Below are 18,642 nucleotides of genomic sequence, written 5' to 3' on the forward strand. Positions count from 1 at the left end.
CCAGGAGACAGAGTGAAACCTTGTCTCAAAAAAAAAAAAAAAGAAAGAAAGGAAAAAATACTACAAAATATTGTCATATGATGAAGCAATCAGAGTTGCAGGAAGAAAAGTATCACAGAGGTGAGTCAGGTAATCAATAAAAATATTATGTTGTTTTTCTGGATTTTATAATTTGTGTTCTTGATTTAAAATTTTTTTAATTTGTTATGATTTCTTTTTTCACTCTAAATGAAAAGTTACTTCTGTGCATAATTTTGTACTTATGATTTTATAAATTTATACTTTCACTTTTTTCTTTTTTTTTTTTTTTTTAACAAAAAGAGTCCCCAAATCATATGGGCTTCAGGTCCTACAAAGCCTGGCTCCGCTCCTGATGACAGATGACTATAAAAACAAGAGAGCGGAGTACGAGTCTGAGGCGGAGGGAGTCATGGCAGGAAGGACAAGGGTTTAGAAAGTTTCTTCCACTCTTTGACCAAGTATTGGTTGAAAGGAGTACTGCTGAAACTGTAACCAAAGGAGGCATTATGCTTCAAGGAAAAGTATTGCAAGCAACAGTAGTCGCTGTTGGATCGTGTTCTAAAGGTAAGGGTGGAGAGATTCAACCAGTTAGAGTGAAAGTTGAAGATAAAGTTCTTTTCCCAGAATATGGAGGCACCAAAGTAGTTCTAGATGACAAGGATTATTTCCTGTTTAGAGATGGTGACATTCTTGGAAAGTACGTAGACTGAAATAAGTCACTATTAAAATGGCATCGACGTGAAACTGCCCATTCCACTGAAGTTCTGAAATCTTTCATCATGTAAATAATTTCCATATTTCTCTTTTATAATAAACTAATGATAACTAATGAAAAAAAAACCACAACATCAGTTGAGGTAAACTTATTAATCATTTCAATAGAAGTTTGAAAATGCATGATAATAAAATTCAACAACCTTCCCATTAAAACTAGATATATTTACTATATCTAGTAGTATGCTATAGTAGATATATTTTTGCACATCATGTTGGGGCGGAAAAATAAAAATACAAAGTACAGATATATTTTACCTAGAGTTAACCAAACTACAAAGTTTGAGGGAACAGTTCCCACAAGACTATCCTCACTTCTGATACAAACTACAAATTTGGAGGGGTCCAAAAACTACCTTCTTTGATAATTCACAAGACTCACAGAGCTCACTGAAAGGTATTATGCTCGTGGTTACGGTTTCTTACAGAGAAAAGATGCAAATGAAAATCAGCCAAGGTGGCTGTGTAAAATGGTGCAGCCACTACGAAAAAAATTGTGGTGGTTTCTCAAAAAAAAAAAAAATTACCGTAGCAATTCTACTTGAGGTGTATTCAAAATAATTGAAAGCAGGTCTCAAAGAGACATCTGCACACCCATGTTCATAGCAGCATTATTCACACTATCTAAAACATAGAAGCAACCCCAAATGTCCACTGACAGAGGAATGGATAAACACAATGTGGTATATACATACAGTGAAATATTACACAGCCTTAAAAAGAAAGGAAATTCTGACATGCTACAAAATGAATGAACCCTAAGAACATTATCCTAAGTGAAATGTCAGTCACATAAAGACAAATGCTGTATGATTCTACTTATTTGAGGCAGAGTAGTCAAAATCACACAGACAGAAAGTAGAATGGTGTTTGCCAAAGGGTGAAGGGGAGAGAAGAATGGGAAGTTGTTTAAAGGGTACAGAGTTTCAATTTTACAAGATGAAAAGAATTATGAAGATGCACAACATTATAAATGTATTTAACACTGCTGAACTGTATACATAAAAATGGTTAAGACAGTACATTTTATGTTATGGATACCTTATTACAATTAAAGAATTTGGCCAGGCGCGGTGGCTCACACCTGTAATCCCAGCACTTTGAGAGGCCGAGGCAGGCGGATCACCTGAAGTTGGGAGTTCGAGACCAGCCTGACCAACATGGAGAAACCCTATCTCTACTAAAAGTACAAAATTAGCCAGGCATGGTGGCAAGTGCCTATAAGCCCAGTTACTTGGGAGGCTGAGGCAGGAGAATCACTTGAATCCAAAAGGCAGAGGTTGCAGTGAGCCAAGATCACGCCATTGCGGTCCAGCCTGGGCAACAAGAGTGAAACTCCGTCTCAAAAAAAAAAAAAAAAAAAAAATTGAAAAAATACAGGACCCCCAGATAAATTTGAATTTCAGACATACTTATTTTAAAAAATAATTCATTGTTTACTGAAATCCAGATTTAATTGGTGTCCTGTATTTACCTGGCAACCGTAACCCCTCCCACTGAAAATAGTAGCTATACACCAAACACAAACATATACATACATAGCCACATACACACCCACACACACAATAATCTTAAAGGCATCAGAAGTGACAAAATAAAAAGGAATTATCAAGTGTGATAACTTTGTACTGTGTCAATGAAGAGTGCAATTAACATACTCAGAGACAGGAAAAGATGACAAATTCATACAATGAGAGATGAAGAATTTTTTCATACACACAGACTCGGAGTTTGCAGCTTCAGTTCTACAACTTCAGTCATGGATCAAAGTAAACACAGAACATAAAAATCTCACTAGTTCTGATCTCAAATAGATTTTCCTGTCCAGTGTGCACAATTTTTTTTCTTTTTTGTTGGCAGTCTCGCACTGTTGCCCAGGCTGGAATGCAGCGGCACAATCTTCGCTCACCGCAACCTCCACCTCCCGGGTTCAAGTGATTTTCCTGCCTCACCATCCCGAGTAGCTAGGACTACAGGTGTGCGCCACCACAGCCAGCTAATTCTCATACTTTTAGTAGACAGGGTTTCACAATGTTGCCCAGGATGGTCTCAATCTCTTGAACTTGTGATCCGCCTGCCTCGTCTTCCCAAAGTGCTGGGATTATAGGCGTGAGCCACCGGCGTCCGGCCACAAAACATTTTCTTATTTGACTTGAACTAACACATAGGCGAAGTTTCACAAAAAGAAAAAAAGAGTCACAAAACATATTCTATCATCTTTTAGCTGACAAAGTATTTAAACTCCCATCACATTGACATCTGTAACCAAATGGGCAAACCATAATATCAGACCCCCAATTGTTGCTATTGTGTCCGGAATTGGTGGTTCTTGGTCTCACTGATCTCAAGAATGAGGCCACGGACCCTCGCAGTGAGTGTTACAGTTCTTAAAGGCCACGTGTCCAGAGTTTGTTCCTTCTGGTGTTCCCATGTGTTCAGAATTTTTTCCTTCTAGTGGATTCGTGGTCTTGCTGGCTCAGGAGTGAAACCGCAGACCTTTGCGGTGAGTGTTATAGCTCACAAAGGCAGCGTGGACCCAAACAGCGAACAGCAGCAAGATTTATTGCAAAGAGTAGCAGAACAAAACCACCACAACCCCGAAGTAGGACCCCAATGGGTTGCCACTGTTAGCTAGGCAGCCTGCTTTTATTCCTATCTGGCCCCACCCACATCCTGCTGATTGGTCCATTTTACAGAGAGCCAATTGGTCTGTTTTACGGAGAGCTGATTGGTCCGTTTTGACAGGGTGCTGATTGGTGCGTTTACAATCCCTGAGCTAGACATAAAGATTCTCCAAGTCCCCACCACATTAGCTAGATACAGAGTACCGATTGGTGCATCCCCAAACCGTGAGCCAGACACAGGGTGCTGATTGGTGTGTTTACAAACCTTGAGCTAGAGAGAGTGCTGATTGGTGTATTTACAATCCCTTAGGTAGACATAAATGTTCTCCAAGTCCCCACTAGACTCAGAAGCCCAGCTGGCTTCACCAAGTGGATACACCACTGGGGCCACAGGTGGAGCTGCCTGCCCTTCCCGTCCCGTGCGCTCGCACTCCTCAGCCCTTGGGTGGTCGATGGGATCGGGTGCCGTGGAGCAGGGGGCGGCACTCCTTGGGGAGGCTCAGGCTGTGCAGGAGCCCACGGCGGGTGGAGGGGGGTGGGGAAGTTCAGGCATGGCAGGCTGCAGGTCCGAGCCCTGCTGGGGAGGCAGCTAAGGCCCGGTGAGAAATCGAGCACAGCGCCGGTGGCCAGCACTGCTGGGGGACCCAGCTCACCCTTTGCAGCTGCTGGCCCGGGTGCTAAGCCCCTCAGTGCTCGGGCCGGCGGGCCGGCCGGCCGCTCCGAGTGCAGGGCCCGCCAAGCCCACGCCCACCCGGAACTCTAGCTGGCCTGCAAGCGCTGCACGCAGCCCCAGTTCCCGCCCGTGCCTCACCCTCCACACCTCCCCACAAGCCGAGGGAACCGGCTCCGGCCTCGGCCAGCCCAGAGAAGGGCTCCCACGGTGCAGCGGCGGGTTGAAGGGCTCCTCAAGTGCGGCCAGAATGGGTGCTGAGGCCGAGAAGGCACCAAGAGCGAGCGAGGGCTGCGAGGGCTTGCCAGCATGCTGTCACCTCTCACTATGATCAATTGAGAACAGCTTGTAAACTGTCTGCAAATCAGAAATAGAACCAAGTTTAGCAAAGAACCAAAAACAAAAATAACAACGCAGGGTAGGAATAAAGAAAGAGATGGAGACTAAAGTTATATTTCCACCTGGGATTCATTCCAGGGACCAATAAAATGGTATGCCTGTGCTTAAATATTCTATAAGGCGCACTTCAAGGGCAAAACTCCTTACTTGTTTCAGGTAAGTGTCCATTTGGAACTTCCATAACAATCAAAGTATAATATTTAAAAGGTTTAAAATATGTCTTTTACAGAAATAATAGGATGAACCCATGTCAAAAATACATTAACTTATTAATGATAGGACCACAAAACTAATGAAAGTAGTTCCAAGAGTATTGGAGGAAGTTTATATTTATAGACATGTTATTTTTAAAAAGAATGCTGGATTAAGATTGCTAGGTTAGATACAAAACTGGTAAATGAGTTCCAGGGCAATAAAACTATAACCTTTGGGGTTATCTTTTCCACTGGACAGAAATCTAAAAGTTAACATTTAACTTCACAGATTTGGGCTGTAACAGATGGTAAATAGTAAAGTCAAACACACATTCTAAAGAAGTCAACAATCTTCGGATGGGCCTGTTAAACAGTGCTCTAGCAAGACATTGAAAAGACAAGCTATACTTTCTTTTGCTTATTTCTAAATTTAAAATTTTTTTCTTTCTTTTTTTTTTTTTTGAGATAGAATCTCACTCTATCACCCAGGCTGAAGTGCAATGGAGCAATCTCGGCTTACTGCAAACTCCGCCTCCTGGGTTCAAGCAATTCTTCTGCCTCAGCCTCCCAAGTAGCTGGGACTACTGGCGCGTGCCACCACGCCCGGGTAATTTTTGTTTTAGTAGAGATATTTCACCATGTTGGCCAGGCTGGTCTTTAACTCCTGACCTCAGGTGATCCACCCACATCGGCCTCCCAAAGTGCTGGGATTACAGGCGTGAGCCACTGCACCTAGCCTTAATTTTTTTTTCTTTAGAAGAATGTGCTCAACTGGTCTTGAGTCCTGCCTTTGTATGCATCTCTCCTATTTGACACTCTACCCTGAGAACTCTAGTTGCCATGGCCTCCCAGTAATCCAGTTCCATCCCTTCAATGCAGGGAGATGTTTAGGTTACACCTAGGTTCCCACTCTCTTCATTCTAGCAAGTATTTTCAGGCAGTAAGCTGGGCCAATTGTAGAGCTCTGTTTCTTTCCCATTCATCAGGGTTCACTGTACTCAGTAGCCTAATGTCCAATATCTTAAAAACCATTGTTTCATATACTTAGTCTAGTTTTCCAGTTGTTTCAGTCAAAAGGGTAAATCCATTTCCTATTACTTACTTTATCTTGGCTTCTTTTTCTTGTTTCATCATTGCAGCAGTTAAATCACTCGGTATAACACTGAATAGGTGAGAGCAGACATCATTGCCTTCTTCCTGATTGTATAGGGAAAGCATTAAATCTTTCAACATTTAACACGATATCGATGTAGGTTTTTCATAAATAACTAACCTTAATTTGCTGAGAGTTTACTTATGTTTTGTAAGTGTTGAGATCATAGTTGTTGTTTTTTTCTTTTATATGCTGTTAATGTGGAAAATTGCATTGATTGGCCTAGAGTGAGTTGGGGAATGTTCTGTTCTCTTTAACTTTCAGCAAGACTTTGTGGGGAATTTGTATTTGCTTTTCTTCCTTAAATGTATGGTAGAATATAATAATAAAGCTATCTGGGCCTGGTGTTGTCTTTGTGGGGTTTCTAGCTACAAATCCAAATTATTTATAAGTTATATAGCTATTGAAGTTAACTACTTTCTCGAGTAAATTTTGGTAAGTTTGTCTTTCAAGGTATTTCTTCTAAATGGTCTGATTTATCGGCATAAAATTGCTCATAATATTGCCTTATTGCCTCTTAATATACGTAATATCTGTAGTTATGTCACTTCTCTCATGTAATTTGTGTCACCTCTATTTTTTCCTGATCAATCCTGCCAGAGGTTTATCAATGTCATTGATCTTCTAATTTAAAAAAGCCCTTTCGTTTCTACTGAGTTTATACTTTTGTTTTATACCTCATTGATTTCCACCCTCATCTTTTATTATTTCCTTTTTTCTGCTTACTTTATTTGCTTTTTTTTTTTTTTTTTTTGAGATGGAGTCGCGCTCTGTTGCCCAGGCTGGAGTGCAGAGGCACCATCTCGGCTCACTGCAAGCTCCGCCTCCCGGGTTCACGCCATTCTCCTGCCTCAGCCTCCCTAGTAGCTGGGACTACAGGCGCCTGCCACCACGCCCAGCTGATTTTTTGTATTTTTAGTAGAGACGGGGTTTCACCGTGGTCTCGATCTCCTGACCTCGTGATCCGCCCTCCTCTGCCTCCCAAAGTGCTGGGATTACAGGCGTGATTTATTTGCTCTTTATTTTCTAGTTTCTTAAGGTAGAAGCTGAGGTCATTGATTTAAGATCTTCCTTCTTTTCAAATGTATGTATTTATGCTACAAATTTTGCTCTGAATCATGCTTTAACTATATCCTACAAATTTTGATACGTGTGCTTTCATTTTTCATTCAGTTCAAAATGAGTCCCAACTTCCCTTTTGGTTTCTTTGTTGGTACATGGACTGCATAGAAGGATATTATTTAGTTTCTAAATATTTGTTAATTTCCCAGAGATTGGTTATTTCTAACTTTATTGAGGTCACACGTTGAATGATTTTTTTTTTTTTTTTTTTTTTTTGAGATGGAGTTTCGTTCTTGTTGCCCAGGCTGGAGTGCAATGGCGCAATCTTGGCTCACCGCAACCTCCACCTCCCGGGTTCAAGTGATTCTCCTGTCTCAGCCTCCCAAGTAGCTCGGATTACAGGCATGTGCCACCATGCCCCGCTAATTTTTTTGTATTTAGTTTCACCATGTTAGTCAGGCTGGTCGTGAACTCCTGACCTCAGGTGATCCACCCGCCTTGACCTCCCAAAGTGCTGGGATTACAGGTGTGCGCCACTGCGCCCGGCTATGAGGTCACACTTTGAATGATTTTAATCCTTTTAAATGCATTGATACTTGCTGCCCAGAACTTAGCCTATCTTGATAAAGTCCCTTGTGCACTTGAAAAAAAGTTTTCTGTTGATGCTGAGTACTGTATAGTTTTTATTTTTAAAAATGTTTATCAAATCCCCTATTTTAAGAAGCATTTTTAATATAATTTTTTTATTATTATTATACTTTAAGTTTTAGGGTACATGTGCACAATGTGCCGGTTAGTTACATATGTATACATGTGCCATGCTGGTGTGCTGCACCCGCATTTTTAATATAATTTATTTTTGCTGCTAGGTACTCTGTAAACATCTGTTACATCAAGTTGGTTGATAATGTGGTTCAAGTCTTTTACATTCTTATTAATTTTCTACTTAGCAATTATTGAGAGGTGCTAAAATCTGACTGTAATTGTGAAAATTGTTTTTCCTCACAGTTCCATCAGGTTTTTCCTTATGTATTTTGAAGCTGTCATTTAGGCAAATGAACATGTAGAATTGTTATGACTTCTTATTGAATTGACCCTATGATCTCATAAAATATCCCCTTTTCCCTGGCAATATGCTATGTTCTGAGATCTACTTTGTCTGATACTAATATAGTTTCATCAGATTTCTTTTTATTACAGGCATATCATTTAATATCCATTTGCATTTAACCGATTGTCTTTATATTTAGAGTGGTTGTTTTGCAAGCAGCATGCAGTAGGGTCTGTGATGCTAATTGGGGTGTTGGGACAATTCTGAGTATAACTATTGAAAAGGTCGGTTTTAAATGTACCATCTTGCTGTTTGTCTTGTTTGTCCCAGCTTTTTTTCCTTTTTCCTTGCCTTCTTTTCAGTCTTTTAGATTGAAGAGACTGTGTGTGTGTGTGTGTGTGTGTGTGTGTGTGTGTGTGTTTTGGAGACAGAGTCTCACTCTGTCACCCAGGCTGGAGTGCTGTGGCACAATCTTGGCTCACTGCAACCTCTGTCTCCTGGGTTCAAGCAATTCTCCTGCCTCAGCCTCCCGAGTAGCTGGGATTACAGGTGTGTACCACCATACCCAGCTATTTTTTGTATTTTTAATAGAGATGGGGTTTCATCATGTTAGCCAGGCTGGTCTCAAACTCCTGACCTCAGATGATCCACCCACCTCAGCTTCCAAAAGTGCTGGAATTACAGGCATGAGCCACCGCACCTGGCTTAGACTAAGAATTTTTAATGACTCCATTAAATCTCCTTGGTTGACTTATTAGCTTTTCTGTTTTTCTTGTGATTACTTCAGGATTTATCATGTACAAGGTGAAAATCTTACAGCATGCCAGGTGCAGTAACTCATGTCTGAAATTCCAGCACTTTGAGAGGCTGATGTGGGAGGCTTTCTTGAGGCCAGGAGCTTGAGAGTAGCCTGGGCAACATGGTAAGACCCCATCTCTCCAAAAAAAAAAAAAAAAAAAAAATCTTACAGCAGTAAGATTTCACTTCCCGCATCTTGGCCTTATTCTATTGTGGTCATGTATTTTACTTCTATATATATATATGTAAAATAAAGCCCATGATTAATTGTAGTACTTTTTCCTTTAAGCAGTAACTGTTTTACCAAAAAAAAAAAATTGCTTTTTGTTCTTCATTTTTTTTTGTAGATCCAGACTTCTATCTGGTACCTTTTTCCTTGTCCCTGAAGGACTTAATACTTCTTATAGTATAAGTCTGCTGGTGATGAATTCTTTCAGCTTTTGTATTTCTGAAATAGTCTTTATTTCACCTTTCTTTTCCTTTTTTTTTTTTTTGAGATGGAGTCTCACTCTGTCACCCAGGCTAGAGTGCAGTGGTGTGATCTCGGCTCACTGCAACCTCTTCCTCCAGGTTCAAGCAATTCCCCTGCCTCAGCCTCCTGAGTAGCTGGGATTACAGCCATGCGTCACCATGCCCGGCTAATTTTTTATATTTTTAGTAGAGACAGGGTTTCACCATGTTGATCAGGCTGGTCTCAAACTCCTGACCTTGTGATCTGCCCACCTCAGCCTCCCAAAGTGCTGGGATTACAGGCATGAGCCACCATACCCGGCTCACCTTTGTTTTCAAGAGATATTTTGGCTGGGTATAGAATTCAACATTGATTTTTTGTTTGTTTCAGTACTTTAAAGATGTAACTCCATTGTTTTCACACCTGCATTGTATCTGATGAGAAATATGCTGTCATCCTTTGGTTTCTCTATCTGTAACACGTCTGGTTCCTACTGCCTTTAATATTTCCTCTCAATTTCTGGTTTGAACAATTTTTCAAGTGTTATGTGTCATGATATTGTTTTCCTTGTCTTCCTTGTGCTTGAGATCCATTAGACCTGTGAAGGGCTTATAGTTTTCATCAAATTTGAACATTTTTCAGCCATTATTTTTTCAAATCCTTTTTCTCTCCTCCCCTCTCCTTTGGAGACTCCAATTACACACAAATTAGACCGCTAGAGGTTCTCCCACAGTTTACTGATATGCTATTCATTTTCTTCAGCCTTTTTTCTTTAATTTTGAATAACTTCTGTGCTATGTGTTCAAGTTTACTAATCTTTTATTCTACACTCTCTAATGTGCTGTTGATTCTAACAAGTGTGTTTTTCATATCACACACTAAAGTTTGCATTTTCAGAAATTTTATACTGGTCTTTTTTTTTTTTTTTTTTGAGATGAAGTCTCACTGTGTCACCCAGGCTGGAGTGCAGTGGCACAATCTTGGCTCACTGCAACCTCTGTCTCCTGGGTTCAAGCAATTCTCATGCCTCAGCTTCCCGAATAGCTGGGATTACAGGTGCCCCCCTGCCCCGACCCCTACACCATACCTAACTTTTGTATTTTTAGTAGAGATGGGGTTTCACCATGTTGGCCAGGCTGGTCTCAAACTCCTGACCTCAAGTGATCCACCTGCCTCAGCCTCCCAAAGTGCTGGGATTACAGGCATGAGCCACCGCGCCCAGCCTGATGCCAGTCTTTTCAATCTTTCAATGTTTCAAGCATTCCTCTACTTTCTTTAACATACAGAATATACTTTTAACTAGTTTCAATATCCTTGTCAATTAATTCTATCATTTGTGTCATTTCCAGGTGTTTGTATTTTTCTTGTTGTGGTTGCATTTTCTGCTTTATTGCATGATTGATAATTTTCAACTGGATACCAGACATTGAATTTCACCTTGTTGGGTGCCAGATATTTTTGCATAATATCATAATATTCTTAAGCTTTGTCCCAGTTTCTCTCAAAACTCACATTTAAGCTTCGTTAGGTAACACCAAAGCAAGCTTAGTCTAGGACTAATTTTCTTCCACTATTAATGCAATGTTCTTCTACTTATTTTTCAGACAGGGTCTCACTCTGTTGCCCAGGCTGGAGTACAGTGGCACAATCACAGATCATTGCAGCCTTGACTTCCCTGAGTTCAGGTGATCCTTCCACCTCAGCCTCCTGAGTAGCTGTGACTACAGGTGCATGCCACTACACCTGGCTAATTTTTGTATTTTTTTGTAGAGAAAGGATTTCACCATGTTGCCCAGGCTGGTCTCCAACTCCCAGGCTCAAGTGATCTGCATGCCTTGGCCTCCCAAAGTGCTAGGATTACAGGTGTGAACCACCGTACCCAGCCTGCAATGTCCTTTTAAATATTCTTTCTGACCCCTTTTGAGGTATGAGGTCTTTCCTCTGTAGCTGGCAGGAATAAAATCTTTTCCCAGTCCTTTGCAAAATGCATGAAAAGAAGTGTTTATTCTGCTTCTTTTTGATGTTTACTTCCCTTGCCTGGGTTGTTACCTCACATGTATGTGCTGGTCAACCCTCTGAAGACTTGAGGTGGAAACTCTGCACATCTCCAATTCTCTCCTCTCCAGAACTCTTCCCTGAAAACTTTATTTCCTTGGGTTGCTGTAGATTCCCAATCCCATCTCAACTCAGGGAGACTCCCCTGTGTTCCACCCAGGTTCCTACCCACTGTACTGAGGCTTGAGAAAATCTCCTTAGATGTTAAGTTTGATGAATTGTAAGGCTCACTTCATATGGTTACCTGAGAGAACAACCACCGTCCTGGAATGCCTGGTGTCCTACTGTCTGAAATTTAATTGTTTCATATTTCTTATTCAATTTTTTTTTTTTTGAGACGGAGCTTCATTCTTGTCACCTAGACTGGAGTGCAATGGTGCGATCTTGGCTCACCACAACCTCCGCCTCCCGGGTTCAAGTGATTCTCTTGCCTCAGCCTCCTGAGTAGCTGGGACTACAGGCATGCGCCACCTTGCCCAGCTAATTTTGTATTTTTAGTAGAGATGGGGTTTCTCCATGTTGGTCAGGCCGGTCTTGAACTCCTGACTTCAGGTGATCTGCCCGCCTTAGCCTCCCAAAGTGCTGGGATTACAGGCACGAGCCACTGCACCCAGCCCCAGATTTTTACTTGTTTCTGTTAAATCTGATCCCTCTTACTCCATTTTGACTAGAAGCCTACTGTTTTATTTGTTGCAGCTATGATTACAAGCCTGTTGTGGAGGAAAGACATGAACTCCTCTATGAATTTAATGAAAGCTACTGACCACATTCCCCTCATAAATGAACATTCCTTGTTATTTTAAATGTAATTTCAGGTAGGTTCATTGGCTCCTGTATCTGGTATGAAGGGCTCACGGATCCAACACTTAGAATTCTTGTTTTTTCTTTTTCTTTTGAATTTTCTTGAGTTGGCTTTCTGTTAATTCTACCCTTCTGTTCCTTTCATTTTAGTATTTAATCACTTTGCTCATCAATTTTGTCCTTTTCTTGTTCCTTAACCATCATGTTTACCTTTTTGTCTTTTTAAGTTTTTTTTTTTTTTTTTTGAGACAGGATCTCACTCTGTCCCCCACGCTGGAGTGCAGTGGTACGATCTTGGCTCACAGCAGCCTTGACCTTCCAGGCTGAAGTGATCCTCCCACCTCAGCTTCCCGAGTAGCTGGGAATACAGGCATGCACCACCACATCTGGCTAATTTTTGTATTTTTTGTAGAGACAGGCTTTTGCCATATTACCCAGGCTGGTCTTGAACTCCTGGGCTCCACCCACCCACCTCAGCCTTCCAAAGTCCTGGGATTACAGGCATGTGGCACCATGTCTAGCCTCATGTTTACTTTTTTTTTTTCTTTTTTTCCAGACGGAGTTTTGCTCTTGTTGCCCAGGCTGGAGTGCAATGGCGTGATGTCAGCTCACCACAACCTCCACCTCCTGGGTTCAAGCGACACCTGCCTCAGCCTCCCAAGTAGCTGGGATTACAGGCACGTGCCACCAAGCTGGGCTAATTTTGTATTTTTAGTAGAGATAGGGTTTCACTACTTCTTGTATTACACACTGAAGACAGAAAGCAGGGTCATGCAGTAATAACTGTGTAGTCAGCCCATACTTTAAATGGGACACTAGTTGCTTTTAAGCAGTAAACCCTGACAATGCCCGCCCTTTACCTATAACCAGTCGACCTGCATTGGCCTTCCTTGCTCTCCTTTCTACAACCTAAACATTGAAAACTCTACTCTCAGTAACTCAGATCTTCCTTTAGACAGTGAGTTGTCTGTGTTTGCAATGTTTTATTTATTTATTTATTGTTTTTTTGAGACAGGGTTTCACTTTGTCACCCAGGGTGAAGTGCAGTGATGCAATCACAACTCACTGCGTCCTCAACCTCCCAGGTTCAAGCAATCCTCCTGCCTCAGTCTCCCTAGTAGCTGGGACTACAGGCGTATGCCACCATGCCTGGCTAATGTTTGTATTTTTTGTAGAGACAAAGTTTTGCCATGTTGCCCAGGCTGGTCTGAAACTCCTGAGCTTTAGTGATCTTCCTACTTTGGCTTCCCAAAGTGCCAGGATTACAGGCACGAGAGCTACTGTGCCCAGTCACAACATTTTGAAGCTGTGAAAACAGTGGTTTTCTTCACTCATGTCACCTACAATGTAGGCCAGTGTTGTCCAACAGAAATACAAGCCACATATGTAATTCTAAATTCCCTAATATCCACATTGGCCAGGCTCGGTGGCTTACTCCTATAATCCCAGCACTTTGGAAGGCCGAGGTGAGCAGCAGATCACTTGAAATCAGCAGTTGGAGACAAGACTAGACAACAAAGTGAGACTCCACTTCTACAAAAAAATACAAAAATTAGCCAGGCGTGGTGGCCTGCACCTGTAGTCCCAGCTACTCAGGAGGCTGAGGTGGGAGGATGGCTTGAGCCTGGGAGGCAGAAGTTCCAGTGAGCTGAAATCAAGCCACTGCACTCCAGCCTGGTTGACAGAGCCAGACCCTGTCTCAAAAAAGAAGCAATATCAAAAAAAAGTAATTGGTGGAATTAATTTTGTTTTACGTAATCCATTATGTCTAAAATATAACGATTTCAATGTTACAAACATAAAAAATTATTATTGGCTGGGTGCGGTGGCTCATGCCTGTAATCCCAGCACTTTGGGAGGCTGAGGCAGGTAGATCACTTGAGGTCGGGAGTTCGAGACCAGCCTGACCAACGTGGAGAAACCCCGTCTCTACTAAAAATACAAAATTAGCTGGGTGTGGTGGCACATGCCTGTAATCCCAGCTACTGGGGAGGCTGAGGCAGGACAATCGCTTGAACCCGAGAGGCGGAGGTTGCAGTAAGCCGAGATCATGCCACTGCACTCCAGCCTGAGAGACAGAGCCAGACTCCATCTCAGGGAAAAAAAAAAAAAAAAAATATATATATATATATATATATATAAATAATATAACATATAAATATATATTATAGAAATACATATAATATATAAATATATATTATGTAATATAATACTAATATAACATAATATAATATAACATATATAAATAGATATATTTGTTGACATGGAGTTTTGTTCTTGTTGCCCAGGCTGGAGTGCAATGGTGCGATCTCAGCTCATTCTGAGCAGCAATTCTGCTGCCTCAGCCTCCCGAGTAGCTGGGATTACAGGCATAAACCACAACGCCTGGCTAATTTCGTATTTTTAGTAGAGACGGGGTTTTACCACGTTGGCCAGGCTGATGTGGAACTCCTGACTTCAGGTGATCCACCCGCCTCGGCCTCCCAAAGTGCTGGGTTACAGCCGTGAGTCACCGTGCCTGGCCAAATGTCTAGTTTAAAAAGTAGACTGTCGTACACATGTTGTTCCAAACATACTTAAAGGTTTTCTAAACCAAAAAGTACGTTCCTTAGCCTTAGTAGCCACATTTTAAGTGCTCAATAGCCACATATGGTTAGTGACAACTATATTAAACAGCATAGGCATAGGTCCTTTATGAAGAGTTATAGAATACCTCATTTCCATGGTGATTGTGCTTTATTCCTACACAACACACAAGCACACACACATACATATATATTAAAACATTGCCTAAATCTTTGTAAGCAGATTTCACAACAGGAAGAAGTATGTCAAAATTTCAACTCAGGAATGGACTCAACATACTGATTTTAAAAAACAGTTAAGAGGTATTTAAACCTCAAATACTAATCTCTGAAAAAAGCATAGTTGAAATTCATAGCCAAATTTTTGACATTTCCCTCTCAATAACCTGTCTCCAACAAGTCTATAATCAATTCAATCTATTTATTTTTCTCTAGGCAAAGTCATAAGACCTTTTCCCCCAGGGTATATACATTCCCAATGTCCTTCTTTTTCTAAATCTTATTTATAATATGTAATAACTATAAAAATGCTGTTATAAAATATAGATACCTGCTCATAGAAATACACTTCATGAGGTATAAAAGATGCACAAAGATGTTTACTGTGGCATAATTTGTAATAATGAAAAAGCTGAGCTTCACAAGGAAATGTATTATAAATTATGATTTGTCAACTCAATGGAATACCATGAACAAAGCTTAGAGGGCAACAGGAAATGACTATTGTAGAAAGCATGATTATGGGTGATATATTGTAAAAAACCCTGATGTCCTGTCTTAACAATGGAATGGGGAAAAAAAGGAACACCCTAGAGTTAAAACAAAGTAGAAAGATTGGAGTAGAAAGTACTTTTTCTTTTCTTTAGGTGTCTTAAGGAAATTAACAATAAGAGAAGAAAATAAAATGCCCTCACTGACCTTCCCTCCAGCCTTTCCTGCTGCTAATTCCCTGAAACTGAACTCCAGCCAAGACTTTAGAAGGATCCTATACATAAATGGAATCAGGCTTCAGGTTTCCTCAAGAGGGGGTGGGAAAGTTATGTGTGGAAAGGTCTCAACTAGAAGCCAAGGAAAGATCCACTTAGCAAAAAACCATACACCTTTTCAAAAAGAATGACCCAAAAAATTATTTCTAGTCCAAAATTTTGTTAAAATTTTAAAAATTCATAAGAGAAAATATGGGACTTCCCAACCCAATATTCAGGCACATGATGTGAATCTCAATAACTGCCTAAAGCAAAGATAGTAACAATGTATTATGGGACTGAGAACTAAAAGTATGACGAAAAGAGCACAAAGAGGGCTGGGCACAGTGGCTCATGCCTGTAATCTCAATACTTTGGGAGGCTGAGGCAGGAGGATCACTTGAGCCCAGGAGATTGAGACCAACCTGGAAAACACAGAGAGACCCCATCTCTACACATGCAAAAAAAAAAAAAAAACCCAAAAAACAAAACAATTAGCTAGGCATGGTGGTGCATCCCTGTAGTCCTAGCTATAGGGGAGGCCAAGGCAGGAGGATCACTTGAGTCAGGAGTTCAAGGCTGCACTGAGCTATGATTGTGCCATTGCACTCCAGCCTAGGAGACAGAACAAGATCCTGTCTCTTAAACAAACAACAACAACAACAACAACAAAAACGCACAATGAAGGGAGGAATTGGAGGTATAAGGTTCTCATAGCATACATGGACTGTTAAAATACTACTGAAAGCAGACTGGACACGGTGGCTCATGCCTGTAATCCCAACACTTTGGGAGGCCAAGGCAGGTGTATCATCTGAGGTCAGCAGTTCAAGACCAGCCTAGCCAACATGGTGAAACCCCATCTCTACCAAAAATACAAAAATTAGCTGGGCGTGGTGGTGGACACCTGTAATCCCAGCTACTCAGGAGGCTGAGGCAGGAGAATCGTTTGAACCTGGGAGGCAGAAGTCGCAGTGAGTTGGATCGTGCCACTGCACTCCAGCCTGGGCGACAAGAGCAAAACTCCATCTCAAAAACAAAAACAAAAACAAAACAAAAAAAGCTACTGAAAGTAAACTGTAGTAAGAAAGATGTATACTGTAATCCCTAGGTAATCAAGTAAAAGTCTTTTAAAAAATGGAGTATAGCTAATAAGTTAACAGTAGATATAAAATGAAATCATAAAAATCATCCAAAGGAAAGCAAAAATTTTGAGGAAAAAAAGAGATGGGGATGGGACAAACAAAAAACAAGTAAGGTGATGTAAAGAACCATTAAGTATCCTTAGTTTTACCCTACTTGCAGGCTAAGCAAGCCCCCCTCCCCGCATGGTTTCATGGGTGCTGGTAGAAGACACGTGAAATGTGAGTCAGAGGACAGTTTATTACTCTTATCAAGGACAATATCCAATGTATCAGCATTTTCTTACCAGTTCCCCAAATCCTAATTCTCAAAGGCAATGCAAGGATGGCCAAATGATACTCACATGCAATGGGTTGTGTTATGAGCAGAAAAACCTTGAATTTGAGGAACCAAATTTTTTATGTGATGTCTGCTCCATGCTCTGGTGGTACACGCCTGTAATCCCACCTACTTGGGAGGCTGAGGCAGGAGAATCACTTGAACCTGGGAAGGGGAGGTTGCAGTGAGCCGAGATCACGCCACTGCCCTTCAGCCTAGGCAACACAGCGAAATTCCATCTCAAAAAAAATAATAAAAAAAATTTTTTTTTAAATAAGGCATGTTTTCAATCAGTAACCAAAGCTTCTGCCTTAAGAAACTAGAAAAAGATCAAATTAAACCCAAATAAAGAGATACATAGAAATAATAAAGAACAGAATAGATGAAGAATGAAAGTAAAGATACCTCTACAGATCCTACAGGCATTAAAAGGATAAGGGAATATTGTGAACTACTTTGTGCCAATAAATTTAATAGCTTAGATGAAATGGACAAATCCCTTAAAAAACACAACTCCAGCTCCCCTGGGCTATTCTGGGCACACTGCCTATGGGGTACCTCTGCTCTGCAAGGAGCAATAGAATAAAAACACAACTCTCAAAGTTCACTCAAATGGAAGTAGATAACCTGGATAGTCCTAGATCTATTAAAGTAATTGAATTCATATTTAAAGCCATAAAAACAAACCATGGAGATTGGTAAACTTAGGGGGAGGGAGTTGGAGTATCTGTTTGGAATACAGAGTATTCTTATATAGGGTAGTCCTGCGAGATAAGGGTGAAGGGCAGGTTGAAGGCCGATTATAGAAAACACTGAAAGTCATGCTAAGGATTTTAATTTCTATTGCACAGGCAAATGTCGTTTTCACTGTGTGCTCCCAGCACTTTAGGAGGCCGAGGTGGGCGGATCACCTGAGGTCAGGAGTTCGAGATCAACCTGGCCAACATGGCGAAACCCTGTCTGTACTAAAAATACAAAAAATTAGCTGGGCGTGGTGGCAGGCGCCTGTAATCCCAGCTACTTGGGCGACTGAGGCAGAAGAATCGCTTGAACCCGGGAGGCAGAGGTTGCAGTAAGCCAAGATCTCGCTATTGTACTCCAGCCTGGGCAACAAGAGCAAAACTCTTGTCTCAGGAAAAAAAAAAAGAGAAATGTACTGCATAATCTCATTTATATGTAGACTCTCTAAAAAAGTCAAATATAGATGCTCCTTGACTTATGAAGGGGTCATGTCCTAATAAAGCCATTCTAAATTGAAAATATCATAAACTGAAAATAAGGGCTGGGCACAGTGGCTCACTGCTGTAATCCCAGCTACTTGGGAGGTTGAGGCAGGAGAACCGCTTGAGCCCTGGAGGTGGAGGTTGCAGTGAGCCAAGATCGCACCACTGCACTCCAGCCTACAAGAAAGAGCGAGACTCCGTCTCAAAAAGAAAAAATAAGGCCAAGTGTAGTGGCTCATGCGTGTAATCCCAGCACTTTGGGAGGCGAGACAGGTGGATCACTTGAGGTCAGGAGTTTGAGACCAGCGTGGCCAACGTGGTGAAACCCTGTCTCTACTAAAACAAAAAATACAAA

At 41.2% G+C, this 18,642-nt stretch overlaps 1 protein-coding gene across 1 annotated transcript; it reads left to right on the top strand.

Annotated features, from left to right (window-relative positions):
- Window positions 1–380: 380 nt before the first annotated feature.
- On the top strand, window positions 381–861 carry LOC101127912 (10 kDa heat shock protein, mitochondrial-like). The gene has a single exon (XM_055389974.2). The coding sequence runs from the start codon at window positions 381–383 to the stop codon at window positions 729–731; it is 351 nt and encodes a 116-aa protein (XP_055245949.2). The 3' UTR covers window positions 732–861.
- The last annotated feature ends 17,781 nt before the right edge of the window (window positions 862–18,642 follow it).

Source organism: Gorilla gorilla, chromosome 1 (assembly GCF_029281585.2).
Source record: "Gorilla gorilla gorilla isolate KB3781 chromosome 1, NHGRI_mGorGor1-v2.1_pri, whole genome shotgun sequence".
Lineage (NCBI taxonomy): Eukaryota > Metazoa > Chordata > Mammalia > Primates > Hominidae > Gorilla > Gorilla gorilla.